Source organism: Erpetoichthys calabaricus, chromosome 2 (genome assembly GCF_900747795.2).
Source record: "Erpetoichthys calabaricus chromosome 2, fErpCal1.3, whole genome shotgun sequence".
Classification (NCBI taxonomy): Eukaryota; Metazoa; Chordata; class Cladistia; order Polypteriformes; family Polypteridae; genus Erpetoichthys; species Erpetoichthys calabaricus.
Window position 1 is genome coordinate 204,322,597 of NC_041395.2, and position 25,010 is coordinate 204,347,606.

Below are 25,010 nucleotides of genomic sequence, written 5' to 3' on the forward strand. Positions count from 1 at the left end.
GCACTGGTGCAGTGATAAGTCGTACTATTCACGGCTCTTGTCAAATTTCTGGCTATAATAATTAATCCAGAATAGCTAGCTAACATATTTCTAGCCCTCAGGGACATTTAGAAGCATTATAATCCAATGAAAACTATATCAGTTTCTCATTTTACCAAGTTCGGCAAAATTTTAAAAAAAATTCCACATTTTTGCCTAATTCGAGGTGAAGTGAATGCAGCGGGATTTGTTCATCACTACTAGTTACTACATTCGAGGATTCACATACTTTTTCCATCATAAATAAACAAATAAATATCATAACAAGCAACAACAATTCCCCTCCAAATACAAAGTAGACTTACTAACATGAAAGAAAAGCTTCTGATTTGGCCAAAGAATGGGCACAGTCACAGTGACGGTGAGGTCTTATGCAGCCACACTGCCGTTAGTATAAAGGAGCCCCAATAGCATTTCTTGAACAACTCTGATTGAAAGTACTTAGTGATTGTGTGTCATATACAGAGTGTGCAGCATTCATCATAAAGGGTATCAGATTTGCATTCATTCTCTCCTCTGGTATTAATTCCAGCAGGTATGGAGTATGTTCCAATCAAAATAAAAACTTGCTTCCAGACTGGGTTACATTTATTTTTAACTCTTAGCATCACTGTTTGCACCTTGACTGAAAACCAGTATGCAAAAAGGTGATAGAGCAAACATGACTTTACTAATTCTTTTTCCTCTTTACACAAAAACCTTTCTATTGATGTCAGTGGATCTAAACAACATTGGTAATTGCATTTTAGTTATCGCTGATTTAAAATCCACTTAGGAAGCAAGACATAGACAGACAGAAAGAAATACAGAGTTGAGAAATAAATTACTAATTACCTGATAAGATTAGGCACGCAGGAAATGCTGGGGGTTTTGGAGGTGAAAGGAGATGCAACAGAGGCCTCCAGTTCAGATAATGAGATTCCACTATGAGCTCTCTTCAGGGCCTACCACAGGAAAATTGTTAGAATGGGAACAGAATAAACATAACATAATAGAATAATAACACAAGTAAAAGAAAACGGCAATGTAAACATTATAAAAAGTGTAAAGCAAAAACGTGTTTAAAAAAAGTTCCCTAAATCTATAACAGTGCATTTCATAAATTCAAACAACCAAAGTGGCTGATACATTAAGAACCAATAAAGAACTTCTTCGTAGGTACAAAACAAAGTTAAACACACTTACCCCACAGTCATTTGCACCATCACCACACATGCCAACAAAATAGCTGTAAAACAATGTTTGCAATCAGAAACCATTAAGAGATGACAATATAACAATATCAAAAATCAAAGGAATTCTATGTAGGAATTTGTTTATATTCGCTAATAAGTTTCACTTCTATATTTTTCCACATTTCATATTAAATACTAACATAAAATAAGTTTTTGTTATAGATTTGGCACCATGTCCACTTTGTGTTGATTTTCTGTTCTGACAAAATAATTGGGTGAAAATATCCTGATCTGTCTGAAAATGTTACAGAGAGGGTTATTTGGTGTAATGAATGGACAAGCTCATATATATTATGCTGATTCATCGATCCACTAGGCCTTCTTATCTGTACCACAGCATAACTACAAGACACTAACACATAAGGACAAGTTCTCTGCATATATATTGGCTGATTTGTTTACAGCTGAATACAAACAAAACCTGAATGGAATTTTATTGAATCTCTAGCTCATCTCCCAGGCTTATCTTCTTTTTATGGAAATCTCATATTATTAACATATTCTCTGTACTATATGTGTATAGCTATAAAGAAAGCTAGATGACTTTTGAATTATGTACTGAATTAATTTTATGTGTTTTCTTTTTATTTTCAAACATATTTCCTTTATATTTATTGGGCACATGGAACACATTTAAATTAAGGACTGAATGACTGAAATTTTGCTATCAGCGTAGATGATATCATCATTATCAAGTCAGAAGTGACACCATATGTCAAAAGTTTATAAACCAACCATAATACAACATATGTGCAATGCTTGTGTAAGACCTTCACAGACCTGAATATTGATAATGTATTCAGATTTTTTTAAAAGCTTTAACACTTTTGTTTTTACATATATGTGAAAGTTAATTAATTCTTTAGAATATTTAGCTGAATTTCCTATCCTTCTAATGTAGTGAAAAGTCAAGCAAAATCACACCTTTTAGTGGCTAATTAAAAGATTGATTGATTACATCTTGCCTGAAGAAGGGGTCTGAGTTGCCTCCTTGCATATAGTAATCTTTTTAGTTAGCCAATAAAAGGTGTCATTTTGCTTGACTTTTCACTAAATTCATAATGGCTAACACGGTACAACACCCTAGTACTATACTAAGAAAGGCACAGTAGGAAATTCAACAAAACTGACAATGAAGTTACATTAAAACTACACACTAAGACATTGATGTACCTGTAACTTCACTGTGAACAGGAAATTACAATTAGATTTACCAACAATAAAGAGAAATCAACTACAAACTAAATACAGTTCTCCATAATTTATGTCAGACATTGGCTGGTTCATTTTAAATTTTATAAGGCCTACATCTCCCACCTTTGGCATTCTAAGGTTTATTCGGGATTAGATCCTATTTATTAGAGTGGTTATAAAGCTCCAGTTTAACTTGGGCACATACTCTTTCTGATGCTCTATTGGAAAAGTATTTTGTTTACTTCAAGCACTACTATGCTTGCAATACTGCTAAATCTTCTAACAGTCTTTTTCACAGTAATATCAGAAGGGACACCATTGTCTATGAGTACTCTAATGTGGTAATATTTACTCCACTACTATCTCACCATCTGATATTCAATGTACTCCTGGATGTGGCTGAAGAGCATAGGGAGAAAAGTTTCTAATATCCTGTGACTACTGTGTACTACTACCATGCAGAATAATCTTGCTGAAATGGAAGAATCCTAACCCATTCTCTGTAATTAAGTGGGTGAGCAATGTTCTACATTTTTATAAATTAGAAGAAAAAAAAATCAAATTATCTCTTACAGCATACATCCAAACCATTTTTAAAGAATTCATTCATATTTTTTTATCAAATAAGCATGCTGAGCCTATGAATGACTCCATCCATCCATCCATTTTCCAACCCGCTGAATCCGAGCACAGAGTCACGTGGGTCTGCTGGAGCCAATCCCGGGCAGGGTGCCAACCCACCGCAGGACACACACAAACACACCAAGCACACACTAGGGCCAATTTAGAATCGCCAATCCACCTTACCTGCATGTCTTTGGACTGTGGAAGGAAACCGGAGCGCCTGGAGGAAACCCATGCAGACACGGGGAGAATATGCAAATTCCACGCAGGGATGACCCGGGAAGTGAACTCAGGTCCCCAGATCTCCCAACTGCGAGGCAGCAGCACTACCCACTGCGCCACCGTGCTGCCCGTGAATGACTCTCTTATGTATTATTCTATTATAGAGAAAAAGTTAATATTTTTTGCTTGCATCTCTCTTCTTTTTCTTTCCCTTGGGTGGGAGTTAAATCTTGTTTGCTTTTTTTCTTCGTATTTCTGTTTTTCCATTGTTTTATTCGTATTGATTTTGAAGTATTATAACTGGAAGTATCTGTGCAGTTATCATTATTTGTTTGATTAAGTAGTATGTAATTGTAATGTTTTGTTTTTCAAAAATTAAATAAAAAATGTATATAAAAAAATCTTCAACTGGAAGAATCCCAAATTGCAATTATGAGATACATGGGACTACTTGAAAGAAAATAAATTCAATGACACGGCAACAACTCCATGTAGGGCAGGATTTTATCAACATTTTTAACTAGTGCTCCTTGCAACGTTTAGGCTCCTTAATTAGCCTTGAATAAAACTGATGTGATTTGTGTTAACAATATATAAAGCACTCAACTAAATGAGCTGATTTAAAATATAGTGTACTAAACTGTACTGCTCTTCTAAAAATAACAAATGTATGAGTAAATTATCTTTGGTTAAAAGCACTGTGAGTCTGACATGTTTTCGGGCTTAAGAAGTATTTGGCTCATTTTCTTGTGCAGTCAAATATATAAAACTCTTTTAGTTAGTCATTATTTCATACTTACTCCACACTCTGTAGTGTTTCCACCAACTGAGTTTTCTGAGCTGGAGCCATTCGGGCAAAAACTGTGCCATGAAGTACAAGCTTCCCAAAATGAAAAAAAAAAAAAAACAGCACAAAACATATAAACAAAAAATATCATTTATTGCAAAAGTTTCATAAGAAAGATAAATACTTAAGCCTATGATTACAGAAAATAAAGGCATAATGATTTGTCATGTTTGTTTCAATCTCTCCAATAACAATCCTTCATTCTAACACCTTCACTAAAGCATCTCAAAGATATCTGTTAATATCCTAATAGGATTTAATAATGGCATCTAATACTGTAAACAATATTGTAAACAATATTAAAAATCAACAAAAACAAAAAACCTAAGTTTAAAGCATATTGGAAATTTAATCACCATGTCAAGAACTTCCTCTGTTAAGATCCATCCATTAAACACACAATGTTTAACCATTAAAAACAAATAAAGATGACAAGACTAAGTGATTTTCAAAAAAATACAAATAACTGCACAAATGTTTTGTGTAAGTCAGAGAAGACAAAAAGACACCTTCTGGATCAAATCTGGAAAGTGTTCCGTGATGACAGCAAAGGATTTTCCATTCATTGCAAAATGGTAACCCTCAGAGCAGTGTTGATCATCTTTTAAACAGTCATCTCCCAGATTTATATAAATTTCCTGCAATAAATATACTTGGGTTAGTATTGTACACTTCATAGCAATCAAACATGGTAACAAATATGTTTATTTTTACAGAGTATTATTAGACAAATGAAAGGAATTTAGATGTTTAAAGTTGGTTTCTTCTCCTCATGTAATGTTTTTTGGGCAATTACAATTTTCAGTCTAGTAATTTAGTTAGATGTTATTTTTACATAAGACTCCAAGTGCTTATACTATAACATATTAGACTACAATTAAACAATGTGAAAAGGAAGTCTAAACTTTAAAGCTATTTAACCAAAGGCATAAGAATATACTCCATCTCCCACAATTCTAAACTGAAAAAGAGAGGTCAGAAAACAAAATTACAGTAATCCCTCCTCGATCGCGGGGGTTGCATTCCAAGTGATAATCCGCGAAGTAGAAACCATATGTTTATATGGTTATTTTTATATTGTCATGCTTGGGTCACAGATTTGCACAGAAACACAGGAGGTTGTAGAGAGACAGGAACTTTATTCAAACACTGCAAACAAACATGTCTCTTTTTCAAAAGTTTAAACGTGCTCCATGACAAGACAGAGATAACAGTTCCGTCTCACAATTAAAAGAATGCAAACATATCTTCCTCTTCAAAGGAGTGCGCGTCAGGAGCAGAGAATGTCAGAGAGAGAGAGAAAAAAGCAAACAAAAATCAATAGGGCTGTTTGGCTTTTAAGTATGCGAAGCACCACCGGACAAAGCAGCTACAAGGATGTACAATGTAAAGGTAGTCTTTCAGCATTTTTTACAGGAGCGTCCGTATCCTCTAGGCCAGTGTGCAAACAGCCCCTCTGCTCACACCCCCTCAGTCAGAGAGAGTGAGAGAGACAGAGAAAAACAAACAATCAAAAATTAATACGTGCCTTCGAGCTTTTAAGTATGCGAAGCACCGTGCGGGAAGCATGTCGCTTGACAAAGCAGCTGCACAGATGGGAGCATCGTGAAGGTAATCTTTCAGCATTTTTAGACGAGCATCCGTATTGTAGAAGAAGAATGTTCTCCTCAGCACCATGTATCTTGTGTGTTTAGTAAATTAGAATTTTATAACAACTATTTTGTAACTTGCCAGTTAGAGACGCTTGGCTTATGAACTAACAAAAATATGTTATTCCAGGGTTCAGGAGAAATAGTGTCCACATGAATAAAATCTAAGCTGTTTCTTGTTTTTTCCTTTCTCAGAGTGAATGTCTCAGGGACAAGGTCACAAGGCTGCAGAAAGTACATGTAGTTTATGCAAGGCGTCTCTCCTGTGCTTAGCTTTTTTAGCTCAACAGACATATTGTTTAACTCTACTTAGATGATAAGGATGTTTTTCTGTCTTATTAATCACGAGATGCTGAATTATAAAAAACCCCTCCTAACTTTTATTTGGGGTTCAAACTGAGCTTTGCGGCAATAAGTTATGCTCTTTGAATCTCTACTTACTGTGACTCCAAATGAATAATAAAGAGAACTAAAGAAATATTATCTGCCTGCTCTCAGTGTGCCGTTTTCGTCCACAGTATCGTCTATGGGTGCGAACAGCCCCCCTGCTCACACCCCCTCCGTCAGGAGCACAGAATGTCAGAGCAAGAGAGAGACAGAGAGAGAGAGAGAAAAGCAAACAATCAAAAATCAATACATGCTGTTTGATCTTTTAAGTATGCCAAGCACAGTGTGGGAAGCATATCGCTTGACAAAGCAACCATATGTAAGCCCAGCAAGGAAGAGAGCAATGTGAAGGTAATCTTTCAGCGTTTTTTGAGGAGCGGCCGTATCCTCTAGGGGTGCGAACAGCCCCCGTGCTCACAATATAGTTGAGGAGTTTTATTTAATATGTAATACGTGGTCTGGTTGGTAGCTTCTCAGCCATCTGCCAATAGCGTCCCTTGTATGATATCAACTGGGAAAACCAACTGAGGAAGCATGTACCAGAAATTAAAAGACCCATTATCTGCAGAAATGTGCGAACCAGCAAAAAATCCGCGATATATATTTAAATATGCTTACATATAAAATCCGCGATAGAGTGAAGCCGCGAAAGTCGAAGCGCGATATAGCGAGGGATTACTGTAATAGATTTAAGTACAGTACACTATTGATTTGCATTGCTGTTTTAATCATTTTCTGAGAAAGTCTAAGGAAAAAATGTTCAGTAAACCACATATTTTGAGTGTTTATCCATTTTAAAACACATGGGCTAAAGATCTCATTAGTGGCTTTCGTTGCTATAAATTTTCACTATAATCACAGACGTTCTCAGATGTGGGTTCAGTTGCTCAGGTGTCCACAAATGTAGGTAAAAGTATTCCCTTACACCTGCAGTCATAATGGATTTGTTAAAATATACTATTGGTGCTGGTTATATTTTTCTCCTACACCCAAGATAACAAATTTGGAAAAATGAACAAACCATAAACAAAAATGTTTCTATAGAGTAACTTATTTATCGATAATGCCGTTAACATACATACAAACATATTCTTTTAGGCTGGTATAACAGAGGTTCAGTTACAGAATTGTAAATTATAAATGAAAATCTATTCTAAAATCTTCATCATATTAGCATCTTTACTATTTACTGCAGGGTGCGAAAGCAGGTTTCAAAAGTCAGTATGTCCTCCCGAAGGAAAGACAAAAAGCAAGTCTTCACAGGCAATTTAACTACAGGTGCTGGTCACAAAATTAGAATATCATGACAAAGTTGATTTATTTCAGTAATTCCATTCAAAAAGTGAAACTTGTATATTAGATTCATTCATTGCACACAGACTGATGTATTTCAAATGTTTATTTCTTTTAATGTTGATGATTATAACTAACGAAAGTCCCAAATTCAGTATCTCGGAAAATTAGAATATCAATTAAGACCAATGCAAAAAAAGGATTTTTAGAAATGTTGGCCAACTGAAAGGTATGAACATGAAAAGTATGAGCATGTACAGCACTCAATATTTAGTTGGGGCTCCTTTGGCCTGGATTACTGCAGCAATGCGGCGTGGCATGGAGTCGATCAGTCTGTGGCACTGCTCAGGTGTTATGAGAGCCCATGTTGCTCTGATAGTGGCCTTCAGCTCTTCTGAATTGTTGGGTCTGGCATATTGCATCTTCCTCTTCACAATACCCCATAGATTTTCTATGGGGTTACGGTCAGGCGAGTTTGCTGGCCAATCAAGAACAGGGATACCATGGTCCTTAAACCAGGTACCGGTAGCTTTGGCACTGTGTGCAGGTGCCAGGTCCTGTTGGAAAATGAAATCTGCATCTCCATAAAATTAGTCAGCAGCAGGAAGCATGAAGTGCCCTAAAACTTCCTGGTAGACGGCTGCGTTGACCTTGGACCTCAGAAAACACAATGGACCAACACCAGCAGATGACATGGCACCCCAAACCATCACTGACTGTGGAAACTTTACACTGGACCTCACGCAACGTGGATTCTGTGCCTCTCCTCTCTTCCTCCAGACTCTGGGACCTTGATTTCCAAAGGAAATGCAAAATTTACTTTCATCAGAGAACATAACTTTGGACCACTCAGCAGCAGTCCAGTCCTTTTTGTCTTTAGCCCAGGCGAGATGCTTCTGACGCTGTCTCTTGTTCAAGAGTGGCTTGACACAAGGAATGCGACAGCTGAAACCCATGTCTTGCATACGTCTGTGTGTGGTGGTTCTTGAAGCACTGACTCCAGCTGCAGTCCACTCTCCCCCACATTTTTGAATGGGTTTTGTTTCACAATCCTCTCCAGGGTGCGGTTATCCCTATTGCTTGTACACTTTTTTCTACCACATCTTGTCCTTCCCTTCGCCTCTCTATTAATGTGCTTGGACACAGAGCTCTGTGAACAGCCAGCCTCTTTAGCAATGACCTTTTGTTTCTTGCCCTCCTTGTGCAAGGTGTCAATGGTCGTCTTTTGGACAACTGTCAAGTCAGCAGTCTTCCCCATGATTGTGTAGCCTACAGAACTAGACTGAGAGACCATTTAAAGGCTTTTGCAGGTGTTTTGAGTTAATTAGCTGATTAGAGTGTGGCACCAGGTGTCTTCAATATTGAACCTTTTCACAATATTCTAATTTTCCGAGATACTGAATTTGGGACTTTCATTAGTTGTCAGTTATAATCATCAACATTAAAAGAAATAAACATTTGAAATACATCAGTCTGTGTGTAATGAATGAATCTAATATACAAGTTTCACTTTTTGAATGGAATTACTGAAATAAATCAACTAATTCTAATTTCTAATTTTATGAATAGCACCTGTATAGCAAAACACATTCATTGTAGAGCCACTGACTGCCAGTTGATCGCAAGACTTGCTTATTTAATAACATTTACTGGTTAGCCTTTAACATTTTGTCCCCTGCAGCACATACAGTATCTACCCAGTGACAAGTCAACACTGATCTGTTGAATCCAGGTCACTGCACCAGATAGAGTTGCATATTATAACATGTCCATTGCTTCACTGCCACAAGGACAGATGCCTTGAAAAAGATGAATTCTGAGGGTAGTGATTGCTGTGCCTTGCATATGGGAGTGCAAAAATCCAGCCTTTATAGTAAATCAGTTGTACACTCAAGCACTTTAGAATGAGCACAGTTTTTAGGTATGAGCTAATGTATATACACAAGAGAAGTCAAGCTTATTGTGAGGTGTACAAAGTACAATGAAATTCATACTTTCATGTCTCCTCAGACAGTTGCCAAAAATACATTGCACAATTAAATCAGATGCTTTGAAATGGTTTGTAATTTTTTTTTTTTTTTTCACTAAATGAAGAGCTTTAATTGCATATTCCACATGATAATTGAGTGTCTTCATCTAGAGACTCCTTGCGCAGTTCAAAAGCATACATCCTGTATTTAATTATGTGACTCTACATTAGACTTATGGTGGGCCACTTTTTAAGGGATGAGAAACTTCCTCTATTCAAAGAAATTTCTCAAAGAATAACATAGTGAAATTCTGTAATTAGATCTGAATTTTATTTAATCTATTCTTGTTTCTTCTTCTGTTGCAGAAAAAGTTTTGTCCATTGGAGGGCAGCAAAGCCCAAGACAAACGTGTGCTACTTTGCTGGTTGGGATTTAGAACAAACAGCAAAATCAGATTATATATGTTAGAAAGTTTACACATGCAAAGTAAGTTACAAAATGATTGTATGATTAAAAATGGTACAAATTCTGTTCATAATGCAAGAAACTTTTTTTTTCAACATAACAAAGGATCAAAAGGAAATGTGCCGTATCACTACAATTTCTGAAAAAAACCCTTCTAAGCTTTAAAAAGAAATACCAATGTAAAATAACAGTACAATTCAGGAAGGATGAAATGGAAAAAGAATATCTTACTAGTCATTCTGAAGACTCATTATATTTAAAGTATTAAACAAAGTTAACCTGATATTCGTAATATGCCTGAAACAAACATATCTGGCTTACAAAAAATCAAGTACAGTACTTGGAATTTTAAAAAGAAATGTTTTAACTCCTCAGATGAGATTTAATCTTACACAAACTAACTGCTGTTTTACTGTAAAGGCAAAAGAATGTTCAGCAGTTGTTTTTTGGTTTTGTTTTTTTCATTTTACCTCTGAATGTAACCCTGCTGTAGTAGAACATTGCTTCACTGGATTATCTGCATAGTGCCAGTCAATCTTGGCTGTCTGTCCATCCTTGGGAGCAATTGCATCAGCAATAATAACTTTTTCATTGGGAGGAATCATTCCACAATCCCGAGCAACTGAAATAGCTGTTAACATATTGTCACCTGTGTGGAAATTTTTCAGCTTAATTTTATTCAAGAATACTGTATCAGAAAAAGTACATTCTCATGAATCAATAACCACATTACATTTTAAAATAAACTGTTTATATTTCACTTTTAAGAAGGTAAACTATTTATTGATAATGTAAAAAGTCGAGAAAAACTTAAGCTGTAACAGCAACATTTTCAAATGAATAAAAATATCAACAATCATGAAAGACAAAATAGCAGAAGCACATAAGCACATATAGATTAAGTAACTATGCAGCTGAACATTTTCTTTGTAATGAGTATATATAAAAAAAAAAAAAAAAGTTACACTAAGGTGTTTTACTCACCAGTGACCATAATAGTACGAATATTAGCTTTATGCAACTGTTCTAATACACTTGCTGTCTCCAACTTCAATTTATTTTGCATAATTATCAACCCCAAAAACTCCATGTTGCACTCAATGGCATCTCTAAGGAAACAAAGAGTTAGAAATAAATTTGAATCTCAGGACCAGGCCTAAAAATATTCTATTTTCAATCTAACTAAAAAAATGTCATGCATATCTGACATTACGTCTCAACTCACCTTCTAAATCTTAACTGTAGAAATATTACAAAGACTTTCGAAAGTAATTATGAGATCAGTAAATAAGAGTAATTTAAAACAATACTATCCAAATTTGCAATCATTCTGAATTTCCAAAAATTAAGATATTTTAAGCAAACAGCTCACAATATTTTCCAAATTTTCTATGTTGTAACTTTGACAGAAAATCTGTTAGTTCTGAACCTGCTTACCAATTTCAAGATGTGTCATATATGTGATTCACAGCAATTAAATACTAAGTAAAATTAAGCCTTTATATGTAATGAATATAACACTGAAAATCATGCACCATTTCTTAAGCAACTAACTATAAACTAAAATTTCCCACCCATCAATTTTCTCGCTTGCTTAACTCAATTTGTGTCTACAAATGGTCTATAATAAGTTCAATTTGATATCCACATCCATCACATAAGGTGTACATCAAGTTTCAAACTAAAAATAGTGCATTTGTATTCTTTACTCGCTAAATCACAATTTACACCTATTGTATTTACATTAAATTTCAGCTGCCATGTATAGGCTTACAGGGTCTTGTGTATAGAGCACAATGAAATTCTTACTTGCAGGATCTAATTAACATGCAAAACTTGCCAGTCTACAATGTCATGATTAGGGAGCAAAACTAGCTTAACTTGATCTCAGTTCTGTCCAGAGAAATTTGTAATAATTAAAATGATGTATATCTGATATTTCTCCTAGTTTTGTGTCATTTTCAAGTTTAACCTGTTTGTTTAATATATTTATATCAAGACAATTAATATAAATTAAAAGGCCTGCTGTTCCAGCACTGCCAAAGAAAGTATACTCAAAGTTCTCTTTATTTATAAAGTTGGAATTCATTGGAAATTTAATCTAATGTAATACCAAGATGAAGATGTTTAGATAAATTATTTACAATTGGTGATAATTTGAAGAGAAGGTAGTTTACACAGTTCTTATTCTTAAATATTTGATATTTTAAACTTCTCAGAACTTTCTTAATTAAGTTTAGCTGGTATACCTGTTAATGTTCTGTACTTTATGCCAGGTAAGTTTTGACTCAAGCTTCCTATGAGCCAAAGCTATGACTCTTAATCCCTGTTTGGTATACTGCTCCAAAATATCAACAAAATCAGATGGAACTAAAAGAGACAAAAAAAATAAATAAATAAATCAACAAATCAGTAAAGCTAACTCTAATGATAAATATATTTGGCCAACATTGCATTAATAAAACAAAATGATTCAGTAGTCAATTTACAAATAAAAGGTTTTGGTTTTATTTAAGCAAATGCTTTCTTATTCAGTCAAAGCTATTGCACACACTGTCAAAAGAGATTTCACTGTTATTAAGTAATAATATGTATAGAGCTTCCACTGTTCTTATTCTGTTCAATTTAAGTTATTCATGAAATCTTACTATGTTCACAACACATGCATAACAGGTTATTACTGGTAATTGCTTGATTACATCATCACGTCAGACAAATGTAATTTCTGTATCAACATATCATGATTAAACAAGAAAAAAGTACCATTCTCTAGTGACCCTCCAATGGTCAAAATAGCTCAAAATGATTGCAAATATATAAATGTATGCATCATATGAGGTAAACAATCCATAACTTTATTTTGTGTTATATTTCTTCAGTCTGTATCTCTTAGCAATATCTGGAGAATTTATTAGGTTCAGAGGCAATTTGAACATTATTATATTCATTTTCACATAAACACACATAACTGACTTACACAGAAATACACTCTGTTCACACTCAAATCCAAGCAACTTAATTTCCGAGGCATTCTAATAATTTTTGCAGATGATTTAAAAGACAGAAAAAAATTACTGTGGGAGTTCCATGCGGAGTTGTTTCAACTGGGAACATTTTCTTTATAATGTGCATCATTTCATATCAATTTTAAGGTTGCTTCATAACAGGATGTTTGACAATCTGAGAAACAATAGTGTCAACAAGAGTTGTGCATTCACTCCAATCTCTCTGTGACATCTTTGGATATCAAAAGTCCACATATTGTTTTTGCTTTTTACCGTTATTGATTAGTTAATTTTTCCTTTTCCTGAACACACTGATAAAGGGCAGGGTCGCAAGGCAGCTACAGCCAATCCCAGCAATTATCAGTCACAAGGCAGGAACAACACCTGGATAGGGTGTCCAACGCAAAGTGAACACATAAGTGCACACTAGGGCCAACTTAGCAACACCAATTCACTTTACCTACATGTCTTTGGTTTGTGAGAGAAAACCAGAGCACTAAAAAAAAAAAAAAAAAACCCCAAGAGGACATGGGGAGAATATGCAAACTCTATTCAGGAACCACCAGGTATGTGATCTCTGGTCTCCTTATGTTGAGGAAGCAGTAGTACCACCATGCCATTCCTTGTTACTGATTTAAAGGCTAAAATCAATACTTCTATTACCTTAAATAAGATCTTCTGTACAGCAATATTTAAGTGAAAAAAGTGGATAATTTTCAGAAAAAAGTAACCTCTGTCATGGAATCGATTTATTAGTGGCAAGGCTACACCAGATTGATTAAACTCAAGTGGAAATGCTGGATACTGTGGGAATGTTTTGACCAAATACAAGAACAGTACCTTAAGAATGTTAAGACTGTGGGCGTGTGCACCATTATTGGAAAGAAGGCAGGAGGGTGTGTTCGGTGTATTAAGGGATTACACTACACAGACTACCTTAGAATATCTAACCTGCTTTATTATCTGAAATTATAATCCAGGAGAAGCAAAATACATCCTGACTAATCACAGAAAAGTAGCCCTATTCTTTGTATTTAGAAAGATATTTTTGGGGAGTCAACAGCTGGCCAGTCCTGTCTACATGTTCTTTGTGGACATGGAAAAAGTTTGACACCTTTTAGAACATTGGCTTCCAGAGTTGCTACTGCCTGCCATTTATCTCTTGTATTTACAAAGTGAAAGTTGTTTTTGCACACTGAACACAAGGGTATAAGGATGCACAGCCAAGACATAGAGAATAATTCAGTTTGGGAATCAAAGGGTTTCATCTTTACTGTAACCTACGGTACACAACTGAAACGCTCATAACAGAGTTTAATGTGGGTATGATGAGAATTGGAGACAGATGTTCTCTCCTTGAAAATGGTGGCTTGTTAACTACATAAAATGGGTTAGCAGTTGCCCCACGTACAGTGGCGTAGGAAGGCGGGTGCGGTGGGTGTGGCCCGCACTGGGTACCATCTCTGAGGCGGTGACAAAAATCTGCCGGTTTTGTATTAATGCGCCTTTTTGTTACATAAATAACATGTCAAATAATTTACATGGGCTTTAACAATCCCTAATTGCAGCAAATTGCGGGTGAACGATGTGATGCTGTAATGATTTAGTATTATTGTGTGGTGGGAGGGGGTGTTCTGTCTCGTTTCTTTTGAACTGTGCTGGTGCTCAAGTTAACAAACAACCGGTCCTGTGACTCATTGTCTCATCCCTACCACAAATATATCATCGCTCCAAGTCGTTCTGTGCAACAAGATGATATTTTTAACCCGAACATCATAATATAGTCGGCGCAAAATGTTTTAGACAGTGGGATGGGTAAGTATTGTCCGCTCTAGAACCGATCATAAAGTAAACAAGTTTACTTTACGATCGTTCTACAAGCGAACGGACAATATCTCCCTCCCCATCCCACTATTTTAAGGCCCCTATATACGAGCCGGGACACATGACGAAATCATGTGTCACAATTCTGGTTAATTGGCGATTTGGCGTAATCTTGCTGGTGTGCTTTCTGCAGATGGTATCCTTACAGAAATTCCATGCCTAAGAAGATTCCTAAAAGCCGCCAAAGTTCCAAAAGAAGAGTCTCTAGGTTGGACTTCCTTAAGATTCTTAGAGTTTGTGGTTGAATATGAACTTTTAGACTCTGTTCCCAATCTCACTTTAGCATTAAGATTTTTCTTAACTTTATGTGTTTCTGTTGCATCATGTGAGAGGAGTTTTTCGAAACTCAAACTAATTAAGAATTATCTTTGATCCACTGTGAACCAAGCACGACTCTCCAGCTTAGCCATTTTGTCAACTGAAAATAGTGTAGCTGAAGGTACCGATTTTGATGACGCAATCTCAAAATTTGCAGAACAAAAAGTTAGAAAGAAGAGATTCTAAGTATCTTGTTAAAGTACAGTTTGTTGGATTAGAGCATAGAGAACGAAACTTGTAAACAATTGAGTTTTCATTAAATTGTATTATAATAATAATAAAGTTATGCACTAGGTACTATCACTATGAAAAAAGATTTCTTACATTGTACATTAAACTGGCTTATTAATAAAAAGGCATTTTACTTTTTTTTTAATTCATAAATAATTGTTTACAAAATAATTAACATTATGCCCTCTTTACTTAACCAATTGAATATAAAAATTGCTTTCTCAATAAATTTCATTTTATATTTTGGACATGGGGGTGACAAGTTTAAACTCCACTCCGGGTGCCACCAGACCATGCTACGCCACTGCCCACGTACAGACAATTGATCAAGTACCTGCATACCTTGTTCAAGAGTGAAGGCAGATGTGATTGCTAGAGTGACATTCACTGGTGCAGCAGCAATTTTTAGAATTTTGCACTGGAATGTTATAGCAAAAGTTTGGGCATCCTACTAAGTCAGTACTCAATAACAATTCTTTTTGGCAAAACTCACAGCTTGCACAAACCTCTTTGAATCCTAGTTGCGCACACAGCACAAGACCTATCCACAAATCTTCAGTGATGTTCAAGTGAAAGTCTGAGGACTGCAAGAGCCATTCCAAAATCTTCACACAGTGTTTCATGTGGTACTTCATAGTAGATTTTAAAGCATGATTTGGATCGTTGTCTTGATGTAAAAGCCATCTTATTTTCAGTCTCAGTTTTCTGACTGACTGTCACATATTCTTTGATTTGTTAGTATTTGGTGGAATCAATTTTTGCCTGTACAAGCACAATGTTTCCTGTGCCACTAGTTGCCATAAAACCCCAAAGCAAAATAGATCCACCCCCATACTTTATAGTTGGAAAGGTGTTCTTTTCTTCAAATGATGCTTCTTCCCCCCCAAACAAACCTTTTATGGTTATGGCCAAAGAGCTTCAGCTTAATTTCATCTGTCCTCAGCACTTTATCCCAAAATGCCTCTGTATTATGCAAATGTTCTATTGTTTTGATTATTTATAATGTTGTTTTTGTGATGATATCTCCTTATAAGGACTCTCTTATGCAGGCCATGTTCATGTAAGTTAATGCTACTGTATATAGTAAAAAAAAAGTACATCAACACATCTTCCTCAGCTAAATCTACTTTCTGATCCCTTACAGGTATATAAGGATTTTGATTTGTCTTCTTGTACAGCACACAGGCTGTTCTATCCAATGGTTTTCTTTGTCTTTTAGATATTCTCTTGACTTCCACAGTTGCCCTTAACTGCCATTTCTTAATGACATTTCAAACTCTGGAAATTATTAGCCGGAAGTTCTTTGATATTGTTTATCGCCTTACCTTGCTTGTAAGCATCATTTACTTTAGATATTCAGTCAGTTGCTTACAATTCTTGACCAGACTAGCAACTAACAAGCTAAGCCAGACCAGACTAATGACCTAACAAGTTCTGGGGTTGTCTACATTTTTGCAAGGAACAGTATCTATCTATCAACTGGCCTGGAGCACCTGGGAATTCCTAAGAAGGTTCTGGAAAAAAAAATTCCCTGGACAAGATGGTCTGGTCTGTTAAGCTCAGCATGTTACCATTGGTACTCTCATGGATATACAATATGAATCAAAACTCCATCCATCCATTATCCACTGCTTATCCGAGGTCGGGTCGTGGGGGCAGTAGCCTAAGCAGGGAAGCCCAGACCTCCCTCTCCCCAGCCACCTCCTCCAACTCCTCTGGGAGGACCCCGAGGCATTCCAAGGCCAGCCGGGAGATATAATCCCTCCAGCGTGTCCTGGGTCTGCCCCGTAGCCTTCTCCCAGTGGGGCATGTCCGGAACACCCCCCCAGGGAGGCGTCTAGGAACCACTTCAACTGACTCCTCTCAATGCGGAGGAGCAGCGACCCTACTCCGAGTCTCTCCCGGATAACTGAACTCCTCACCCTATCTCTAAGGGAAAGTCCAGCCACCCTGCGGAGAAAACTCATTTCGTCCGCTTGTATCTGCGATCTTGCTCTTTCGGTCACTACCCAAAGCTCGTGGCCACAGGTGAGGGTAGGAACCTAGATCGACTGCTAAATCGACAGCCTCGCCTTTTGGCTCAGCTCTCTCTTCACCACGACGGACCGTTGCAGAGCCCGCATTACTGTGGATGCCACACCGATCTGTCTGTCAACCTCCCGCTCCATTCTTCCCTCACTCGTGAACAAGACCCCGAGATACTTGAACTCCTCCACTTGAGGCAGCACTGTGCTCCCAACCCGGAGAGAGCATTCCACCCTTTTCTGGCTGAGAACCATGGCCTCGGATTTAGAGGTGCTAATTCTCATCCCCGCTGTTTCGCACTCGGCTACGAACCGCTCCAGTGAGAGCTGGAGGTCACTGTCCGATGAAGCCAACAGAACCACGTCATCCGCAAATAGCAGAGATGAGATTCTGAGGTCACCGAACAAGACCCCCTCCACTCCTTGGCTGTGCCTAGAAATTCTGTCCATATAACTTATGAACAGAATCGGTGACAAAGGGCAGCCCTGGCGGAGTCCAACCTCAACAGCAAAAGAGTCCGACTTATTACCGGCAATGCGGACCAAGCTCCTGCTCCTCCTGTACAGGGACTGAATGGCTTGTAGCAACGAGTCTTGTACCCCATACTCTTGGAGCACACCCCACAGGATGCTTCGAGGGACACGGTCGAATGCCTTCTTCAAATCCACAAAACACATGTGGACTGGTTGGGCAAATTCCCATGCCCCCTCCAGGATCCTGGCCAGGGTGTAGAGCTGGTCCAGTGTTCCATAGCCGGGACGGAATCCGCATTGTTCCTCTTGAATCCGAGAATTGACCAAACTCTCTTCTCCAGCACCCCTGAATAGACCTTACTGGGGAGGGTGAGGAGTGGAGCACATCCTCCGGTCACACTTCTTAAAAAGGGGAACCACCACCCCGGTTTGCCAATCCAGAGGGACTGCCCCCGATGTCCATGCGATGCTGCAGAGACGTGTCAACCAGGACAGCCCCACAGCATCCAGAGCCTTGACGAACCCAGGGTGAACCTCGTCCACCCCAGGGGCCCTGCCACCTCTGAGCTTTTTAACTACCTCGGCGACCTCAGTCCCTGTTATGGACACTCCCCAAACTCCCCCCCCCCCCCCCCGGGAATTCCTACATCTCTGCTTCATCTAAGGAAGACGTGCTGGTGGGATTGAGAAGATCCTCGTAGTATTCCTTCCACCGGTCAATAACGTCTGCAGTTGAAGTCAGCAGGGCCCAGTCTCCACTGTACACAGTGTTGGTGGAGCACCGCTTTCCCCTCCTGAGGCACCTGATGGTTTGCTGGAACCTTCTTGGTGCCGACCGAAAGTCGTTTTTCATGGCTTCCCCAAACTCCTCCCATGCCCGAGTTGTTGCCTCTGCAAGAGCCGATGCCGCCACACGCTTGGCCTGCCGGTACCCCTCAGCTGCCTCTGGAGTCCCACTGGTCAACCAGACCCGATAGGACTCTTTCTTCAGCTCGACGGCCTCTTGAACCTTAGGTGTCCACCACCGGGTTCATGGATTGCCGCCACGAGAGGCACCGACAACTTTGCTGCCACAGCTCCATTCTGCTGCTTCGACAATGGAGGCTCGGAACATGGCTCATTCAGACTTAATATCCTTCGCCTCCCTCAGAATGAGGTTGAAGTTCTGCCGGAGGTGGCAGTTAAAGATCTTTCTGACCGGTTCCTCCGCCAGACATTCCCAGCAGACCCTCATTATTCCTTTGGGTCTGCCTGGTCTGTCCGGCAGCCTCTTCCACCATCTGATTCAACTTACCACTAGGTGGTGATCAGTTGACAGCTCAGCCCCTCTCTTCACCCAAGACATAAGGTCGCAGATCTGATGACACGATTACAAGGTCGATCATCGAGCTGAGACCTTGGGCATCCTGGCGCCAAGTGCACTTATGGACACCCTTATGCTCGAACATGGTGTTTGTTATGGACAATCCATGGCCAGCACAGACGTCCAACAACTGAACACCACTCGAGTTTAGATCAGGGAGGCCGTTCCTCCCAATCACACCTCTCCAGGTTTCACTGTCAGCCCCAACGTGAGTGTTTAAGTCTCCCAGTAAGACGAGAGTCCCCAGGTGCTGCGCCTCGCAGCGCCTCTTCCAGGGGACTCCAAGAAGGCTGGGTACTCTGAACTGCTGTTCGACACATAAGCGCAAACAACAGTCAGAATCCTTCTCCCAACTTGAAGGCGTAGGGAAACAACCCTCTCATCCAACGGGGAGAACCCAACGTACAGGCCTCGAGGCGGGGGGCCATAAGCAAGCCCACCCCTGCATAACGCCTCTCACCCACAGCAACTCCAGAGTGGAACAAAGTCCAGCCTCTCTCAAGAGGAATGGTTCCAGAGCCCAGACCATGCGTAGAGGTGAGCTCGACTATATCTAGCCGGTACCTCTCAACCTCTCTCACCAGTTCAGGCTCCTTCCCCACCAGAGTGGTAACATTTCCATGTCCCAAAAGCCAGTTTCAGCAACCAAGGGTCGGAACGCCAGAGTTCCCGCCTTCAGCTACCACCCATATCACATTGCACCCGACCCCTATGGCCTCTCTTGCAGGTGATGGGCCCACAAGAGAGCAGAACCACGTTGCTCCTTCGGGCTGAGCCTGGCTGGGCCCCGTTGTCAAAGTTCCAGCCACCAGGCGATTGCCAGCGAGCCCCTCCCCCAGGCCTGGCTCCAGGGTGGGGCCCCAGGTACCCTTTCCCGGGCAAGGGAAACGCCGATCCTCGATTTAACTCCATATGGGGTCTCAGGATCGAGTTAGTCTGGATCTTCACCTCAGACCTGTTTGCCTTGGGAAGCCCTCCAGGGTGGGGCCCGGGTACCCTTTCCTGGGCAAGGGAAACGCCGATCCTCGATTTAACTCCATATGGGGTCTCAGGATCGAGTTAGTCTGGATCTTCACCTCAGACCTGTTTGCCTTGGGAAGCCCTACCAGGAGCATATACTGTAGCTCCTGACAACATAGCTCCGAGGATCACTAGACCGCGCAAGCCCTTCTGCCACAACAAGGCCTCGATCCAAGAAGGGTGAATCAAAACTGATGTTAAATAAAAAATAAATAAATTAAAAAAAAAAAAAATATCAATACCTTGGTGGATAAGTGTGTACAACATTGGAAGGTTTAATTAATGTTTACCCATTACTTTCCAAATAATGCACAAAGCTAATTGACTACTGCTTGACATTAAATAAAACAGTTCCAATTAGCCTTACAATTATATTAACATTTTAATATGCATACTATAGTATATTCCAAATACTATTCAATAACAGCTGACTGGTTGCACATCACTGCTCTGAATGGTCAGTGTCTATGTATTAACTTACCAACACCAACAATTATATTAAACATTGATAAACTGGTAAGTTTAATGCTTTGGCCATCATATTTAATTATGGTGAGAAAAATATTTATTTTGCAATTAATCTGCAGTTTGCATCTGTTTACTGCATAATAGCTGACAACAGGCATTTAAACAACATTAATCCATTTTCTAAAACACTTATGCAATATAGGATCAGAGGAAATTGGGCACCAGAAGAACTAATCCTGGAAAGGGCTCCACTCCATCAAATAACACAACCATGCATATATCTACACTCAGTGACTTATATCAGTCCAATTTAGATTTTCTAACTAAGAACATCTCTCTGAGAAACAGGAGTGAAAAGAGAGAACAAAAATGACCCCCAGTTTAGAAAGAAATATTCTTCTAATGAACACAGTTAATGCAATTTGAATAGTCAATGGTATAAAAACAAAAGCAAAGAGTCTAGGAAATTCACAGTACTTAGCACCAAGATTATAGTTAAAAACTGAATTCAAAACTTAAACTATTATTAAACATTTTTGTAAATTGAAATAATTAACAAAACCTGAATGAAAAACTAAAACTAAATGAAACTATTAAAATAGCTGAAATAAAATGATAATTTACTAAAAAATAATTCGATTTCATCACAACTGGACTTACACAAGGGATAACCTGGGCTGCAGGGGTCCTGAAATTAATCAAAATATACAGTATTAAAAAGAATTTCATATTTGGTTTTTGAATAAATATTCCTGCTGCTAGTCTCTAACCCTTGTAACTTTTAACTCTAAAACAAAATATCACCCGCCACAAGCCGCTCATATCTATTCATTCAGTGAATGGCGGCTGTCGGTGGAGGGTGGGTGTTGATATAGCATTTGCAATGACAAAGCAAGCAGAGCATAGGAACCTAAAGCATGTGAAGAAGAAAGTGATTTACTGTGTGAGAACAGTGACAGTTCAAGTGTTAGTGAAGCATACCAAGGTGAAGATTCTGCTTTGAACGTACAGTGGAACCTCGGTTCACGACCATAATTCGTTCCAAAACTCTGGTCGTAAACCGATTTGGTCGTGAACCAAAGCAATTTCCCCCATAGGATTGTATGTAAATACAATTAATCCGTTCCAGACCATACGAACTGTATGTAAATATATATATTTTTTGAAGTTTTTAAGCACAAATATAGTTAATAAAACCATAGAATGCACAGCGTAATAGTAAACTAAATGTAAAAACATTGAATAACACTGAGAAAACCTTGAACAACAGAGAAAACTATCACTGCAATAGTTCGTGCTATAGCGTTACCAACCACTGGCTAAAAACACTTTTAAGAGTTTTAAGCACAAGGAAAAAAATGAACATTTGAAAAAATCCGTAATTTAATAAACCACCAAGAAAAGTAACATTGCAACAATGCACGCTACGAACCGATTGCTGTAAACAGAAGTGAAAACAAAATCAAGCCCAGTGCATTCTTAAACTGCCTTCCTACCTTATGCGTCCAGCCCCCTCTCTCTCATGCTGCCAGTGTGTGTGCGTCTGTCTCTCTCTCTATCGCGCTGCCAGTGTGTGTGCGTCTGTCTCTCTCTTTATCGCGCTGCCAGTGTGTGTGCGTCTGTCTCTCTCTCTATCGCGCTGCCAGTGTGTGTGCGTCTGTCTCTCTCTCTATCGCGCTGCCAGTGTGTGCGCGTCTGTCTCTCTCTCTCTCGCGCTGCCAGTGTGTGTGCGTCTGTCTCTCTCTCTCACGCTGCCAGTGTGTGTGCGCGACTGTCTCTCTCTCGCGCTGCCTGTGTGTGTGCGTCTGTCTCTCTCTCGCGCTGCCAACGTGTGTGCATCTGTCTCTCTCTCGCGCTGCCAGCGTATGTGCATCTGTCTCTCTCACACTGCCAGCGTGTGTGCATCTGTCTCTCTCTCGCGCTGCCTGTGTGTGTATGTGTGTGCGCTCTCTTGCTCGCTGCACAGAAAATGCACAGGGAGAGACTGAACATGTACAAACCGTAAGGGAAACTGGCTTCTTCGTATACCGAGAGTGTGGTTGTGAACCGAGGCAAAAGTTTGGTGAACTTTTTGGTCGTAAACCGATTTGTACGTGTACCGAGACGTTTGTTCCACTGTACTCAGCAACTACCGTTCACTGGATATCTGGGGCTCAAGAAAGAAGTATTAGATAAAGATTATCCCTTACAGAATTTCAGTCTGTTCATAAATGACGGCACGTTAGCTGTAATTCTAACTGAGCCCAAGATACAGTATGTACACACAACTAATTACAGCAGTGCACACTAAGCCAAATTCCAGGCTGCACGAGTCTGATAACCTTTATGATGAGCTGCCGCATTTCTTTGCACTTCTAGTATATGAAGATGTAATTCAAATGCCTAAAGTCAAAATGTGCTGGTCAATAAAACCTGGTAATGGACAGAAAAATTATGAGCGAGTAGCGTTTCAGTTTAGTTCACAGGTATCTACGGTACATTTTATTGAGAAATCCTTTTTGAAAATAAAATGGTACTGATCGAGAGACTGACAAGGTCAACATACAAGATCAGCAAATTGTTGCTGACCAGTCACTTCTGCTTTAAAAAGGTCATTCAACAACGAAGCGATACAAACCTTATAAAATTCCTGAGTTGGAAATGTCTCTACTGAACTACAGGTAGGTAACTGAAGAGAGTATGGCAGCTGGTGAAAAACTAAACCTACTAATTTGTTTTTGTATTTATTCTTTAGTAATTTATCTTTTTTGAGTTTTACATTCACAGCTAAAAATACCTGATGATGTGAAAATAATCCAGTGGCAGTATAATATCTTAAAATATCTGTCCCCCTCTTTTCAATTTTTCTCTCTCTCTCAAAATAGTTGAAATATCATACCAGTTTTGTTCTTAACATCAGCCATGTCATACATATTGCAAACATTATATATATATGTGTGTGTATTATATATATACAGTATATATATACAGTACTGTGCAAAAGTTTTAGGCAGGTGTGAAAAAATGCTGTAAACAAAGAATGCTTTCAAAAATGGAAGTGTTCATCATTTATTTTCATTAATCAACAAAATGCAGTGAATGAACAAAAGAGAAATCTAAATCATATCAATATTTGGTGTGACCACCCTTTGCCTTCAAAACAGCATCAATTCTTCTAGGTACACTTGCACACAGTTTTTGAAGGAACGCGGCTGGTAGGTTGTTCCAAACATCTTGGAGAACTAACCACAGATCTTCTGTGGATGTAGGCTTCCTCACATCCTTCTGTCTCTTCATGTAATCCCAGACACACTCGATGATGTTGAGATCAGGGCTCTGTGGGGGCCATACCATCACTTCCAGGACTTCTTGTTCTTCTTTACGCTGAAGATAGTTCTTAATGACTTTGGCTGTATGTTTGGGGTCATTGTTCTGCTGCAGAATAAATTTGGGGCCTATCATACGCCTCCCTGATGGTACTGCGTGATGGATAAGTATCTGCCTGTATTTCTCAATATTGAGAACACCATTAATCCTGACCAAATCTCCAACTCCATTTGCAGAAATACAGCACCAAACGTTCAAGGAACCTCCACCATGCTTCACTGTTGCATTCAGACACTCATTATTGTACCGCTCTCCAGCCCTTCGATGAACAAACTGCCTTCTGCTACAGCCAAATATTTCAAATTTTGACTCATCAATCCAGAGCACATGCTGCCATTTTTCTGCACCCAGTTCCTATGTTTTCGTGCATACTTGAGTCGCTTGGCCTTGTTTCCACGTCGGAGGTATGGCTTTTTGGCTGCAACTCTTCCATGAAGACCACTTCTGCCCAGACTTCTCCGGACAGTAGATGGGTTTACCTGGGTCCCACTGGTTTCTGCCAGTTCTGAGCTGATGGTACTGCTGGACATCTTCCGATTTCGAAGGGTAATAAGCTTGATGTGTCTTTCATCTGCTGTACTAAGTTTCCTTGGCCGACTACTGCGTCTACTATCCTCAATGTTGCCTGTTTCTTTGTGCTTCTTCAAAAGAGCTTGAACAGCACATCTTCAAACCCCAGTCTGCTTTGAAATCTTTGTCTGGGAGAGACCTTGCTGATGCAGCATAACAACCTTGTGTCTTGTTCCTGTGCTCAATCTTGCCATGACATGAAACTGTCTTCCACAACCTGACCTTGGTAGCAGAGTTTGGCTGTTCCTCACCCAGTTTTAACCCTCCTCTGTTTCAGTTAATGACTGTGTTTCAACCTACATGTGACACTGATGATCATTAGCACCTGCTTGGTATAATTGGTTGATCATACACCTGACTAT

The 25,010-nt window shown here is 39.1% G+C and overlaps 1 protein-coding gene across 1 annotated transcript in view; it reads right to left on the reverse strand.

Annotated features, from left to right (window-relative positions):
• Nucleotides 1-25,010, reverse strand: part of atp13a3 (ATPase 13A3) — a 239,012-nt gene that overhangs the window by 34,238 nt on the left and 179,764 nt on the right. The window contains exons 19-25 of the mRNA XM_028795036.2: nt 12,175-12,295; nt 10,910-11,034; nt 10,396-10,574; nt 4,671-4,799; nt 4,115-4,194; nt 1,225-1,267; nt 874-983 (exon numbers count right to left, since the gene is read on the reverse strand). Coding sequence (XP_028650869.1) covers nt 874-983; nt 1,225-1,267; nt 4,115-4,194; nt 4,671-4,799; nt 10,396-10,574; nt 10,910-11,034; nt 12,175-12,295 — 787 coding nt within the window. The remainder of the gene's footprint in view (nt 1-873; nt 984-1,224; nt 1,268-4,114; nt 4,195-4,670; nt 4,800-10,395; nt 10,575-10,909; nt 11,035-12,174; nt 12,296-25,010) is intronic.